The sequence below is a fragment of the Aplysia californica genome, unplaced genomic scaffold, assembly GCF_000002075.1.
Source record: "Aplysia californica isolate F4 #8 unplaced genomic scaffold, AplCal3.0 scaffold00243, whole genome shotgun sequence".
Taxonomy (NCBI): domain Eukaryota; kingdom Metazoa; phylum Mollusca; class Gastropoda; order Aplysiida; family Aplysiidae; genus Aplysia; species Aplysia californica.
In genome coordinates this window covers 708204-711655 of record NW_004797513.1, presented here as the reverse complement: position 1 = coordinate 711655, position 3452 = coordinate 708204, and the positions used below count along the sequence as shown (strand labels likewise).

At 40.1% G+C, this 3452-nt stretch overlaps 1 protein-coding gene across 1 annotated transcript in view; it reads right to left on the bottom strand.

Moving 5' to 3' along the window:
• The window catches only part of LOC101860021 (organic cation transporter protein), a 43417-nt gene that overhangs the window by 17562 nt on the left and 22403 nt on the right, over window positions 1-3452 (bottom strand). The window contains exons 2-3 of the mRNA XM_035970259.1: window positions 1192-1477; window positions 527-630 (exon numbers count right to left, since the gene is read on the bottom strand). Of these exons, the coding sequence (XP_035826152.1) occupies window positions 527-630; window positions 1192-1477 (390 nt within the window). The remainder of the gene's footprint in view (window positions 1-526; window positions 631-1191; window positions 1478-3452) is intronic.

Genomic DNA, 3452 nt, shown 5'->3' with positions numbered 1-3452 from the left:
TGTTTTCTTGTAATATGTTGGTTACAGAATTATGTATGTGTTTTCTTGTAATATGTTGGTTACAGAATTATGTATGTGTTTTCTTGTAATATGTTGGTTACAGAATTATGTATGTGTTTTCTTCTCTTATGTAAAGAAATTTGACGTAAATTCTTTTGAGATTCACAACACGCCAAGCTTTTCCCAATGTAGTTCTTTCAATATCTTGATAACAACTCCAAATAATATTGTGATTTTGCTAGAGCAGATCATACATTTGTTCTCTGTCATTACGGTCTTAGTAACTCCACTCAAAACGGCAAAAAATGTCAGATAGAACTTTGTAACTCAAGGCAGCGAATTGTTGCACCAATGCTGTACCGCATTATAATTTAATGCAACGGCTGAGGAGACAGCCCAATATACTCACAGGTCACTACACACTCCCAAAATAGTCCAGTATACTCACAGGTCACTACACACTCCCAAAATAGTCCAGTATACTCACAGGTCACTACACACTCCCAAAATAGCCCAGTATACTCACAGGTCACTGCAGATCCCCTGGACAAAGGCCGATGCCAGCTTTCCCACCATCATTGCCATGTTGGCGTGAGTCCGCCATTGTTTGCGCTCACAGATGATCTCCAACTGCGGAGGTAATAATAATAATAATAATATATAACATTTATATAGCGCATTTCCAAAAAAAGTAGCTCAATGCGCTGTACATTGGAATACCCATTTTTCAAAAAAAGGGTGAAGGTTATCAGGTTATACCCTTCAGTCTTGGGTTCTACATGACGCTTCCCTTTTTAGAAGAAGTTTTCAAAATAAAATCTTCCTTCACGTATGGGAACATGCTACTCTTACTCTTATATTGGCTACCACAGAAAGTGGAGACACAGGATATACGTAGTAATTCAAGAAAGCTCAGAATGGGGATCTTAACTCTATCCGTACGCCCTGGGGTCATTTTCTACCCCCGTGGTTGTATTCTTCACATTTTAGAATACTTCTAGTACGAAGATCTCTTTAAAACGTTCAGTATTTCTCAAAAAATCATTTTGACAGACTGTTATGCAAATCGTACGGATCGGATTAACGAGTAAATTGCACCTATAATAATTATAATTATCCCAGCTGCGCATCAAAGAGGTCTAAAAAATTAAATAAAAAATTAAATCAACAACAAAATTCAGTACAACAAACCTCTTCAATGACGGAGCGCTCAAAAAACTCATGGTCGTACACCCAACGATCGCACTGGACTGCAGCCAAACCATCGTCCGGGGCTATGGTTGACCCATTGATGACGTCATCGTGTCCAGTCGCAGGGAGCTCCCTCTTGATGAGCTTGTGCCTATGGTCAGGCCGGAGGATGAGGCACTGCTCCCTCTTGCCCTTGTTGTCCAGAGGGATGGAGGAGTTGATGAGGGAAGCGTGGAACGCGCTCTGTGTGGCGTATGTGTCGTTGGGGTAGTCGTCCAGCGCACATCTAACAATAGAAACGTGAACTGTGCGGCATTCAGTCGTGTTATTGTAAGGGGGGGGGGGTGTTTTTTTGTTCTTGGTTTTTGTTGGGTTTTTTTTGTTGTTTTTTTGGGGGGTCACTATCATCATACCATATCATGTTAAGGGGCCTGTAGGGCTGTCGGAAAGACGGGGAAAACAACGAAAAACAAACAAATAAAAAACAAAAACAGACTTCTACGATGGGTATACCTATCTTTTTAAAACTGACAATGAAGCAATAAAGGCAGAAAGCTGAAATTTGGAACATACATTAATCTTTCTCTACGTAGTCGTCTCCAACAGTTAGACATTCTTGCCATCGGTGTATGACCTTGAAAAGACCTTGAGAATAAAAGACCCTCTCTTTGTCAGAAAACCAGCCCTCTACCGCTTTTTTTTTTACCTCATCATCACTTTCAAAATGCCTTCCTTTTAAATCCTTTTTCAGTTTGGTGAATAAAAGAAGTAAAAGGAGACTAAATCTGGAGGATGGGGCGGATGTGGCAAACTTTATAAACTCTCTTTCTCGCGCAGTTTCTGCAGCTTTTCTTGAAGTGTGTGCTGGCGCGTTGTCGTGAAGCAGCAAAATGCTTTTTGAGATCTTTCCTTTGCGTTTTTCTTTTATGCCCTCTCGTGATTGTTCATTCTGGTTAAAATAGTGGTCTCCGGTGATCGTATATCCATCTTCAAGACAGTCTGTCATAATCACTCCTTCTTAATCCCAAAACACTGATAGCATCATTGTTCCACTTGATGGCTGCACCTTTGCCTTCTTTGGTGTTGGAGACGAGGGCGATTTCCACTTCATTGATGCAGATTTTGACTCAAGATCGTATTTGTGGACTCATGGCTCATCCATGGTTACACGTCTTTCAAAAATATTAGATTCACCTTTTCATACAGACCAAGCAATTGTTCACTAAAACATTCAGTCGTTGCACTTTTTGAGGAGGAATCAACAAACGTGGGCCCCATCTCGCAGAAACCTTGGTCATATTCAAATGTTCATTTAAGATCCGTTCAACTGATACGATACTAAGCCTAGTTTCTTTGCGCAAACAATCGACTGTCACCCGCCTATCAGACAACACAAGTTTCTTGATTTTCAACACGTTTAAAAATACCGTGTAGTTGCTTGCCTTCCACGAACAAAATCTTCATTACTGCCCTGTGCTCAATTTTCTCCGTTACTATGTTGAAATTGGAGAACAACATACCCCCATTCACTTACAGTGCGTTTGTGTTAAAATCAGTAATCAGAAATTCCCCCAAATGTATATGCATTCTCGAAAGATGATTGTCGGCTTTCACCCCAAATTTCAGCTTTTTACCTTTATTCCTTTATGGTCAGTTAAAAAAACAGCTTTTGCTATGCCCCCCTCGTACATATGAGAATCCGCAAACGTAGAACCAACACCTCTCTGTGAGACATAACACTGACCCAACTATTGCCCCGTCGTGACCCCGAATGTTTGCGAATTGGGTCAAGTATGTTTAAAAGGGATACGGGGAGCAGCTAACTGTAATTTTAACCCAGAAAGAAGAAAAAACGATAACGTATTCTGAAAGAAACGTCAAACCGTCTAACCGTCGTGTCATGCTTTGTAAAACCTTTATAGAGCTGACAAGGTGTTAGTTCAATCTGAGTATTGATGTAAGACTGTCAGGTTCAATAAATAATAGCATACCTTAGACTACATTGGGAGTTTCGAGTGTCTAGGTCGAGGAGGGGCGTGTTCATCACCGAACTATGTAGACAAAACGGTCCAGATTTTGAAAAAACCTAGGGCTTGGAAGTGGTGGGTTGTTGTTGTTTGTTTTTGTTGTTTTTTTTTTTTGCTTTGTTTTGTTTTGTTTGTTTTTTTGGTTGTTGTTTGTTTTTGTGTTGTTGTTGTTGTTGTTTTTGGGTGGGGGGGTGTTTTGTTTTGGTTTTAGTTTTTGGATTTTTTTTCAAAAGG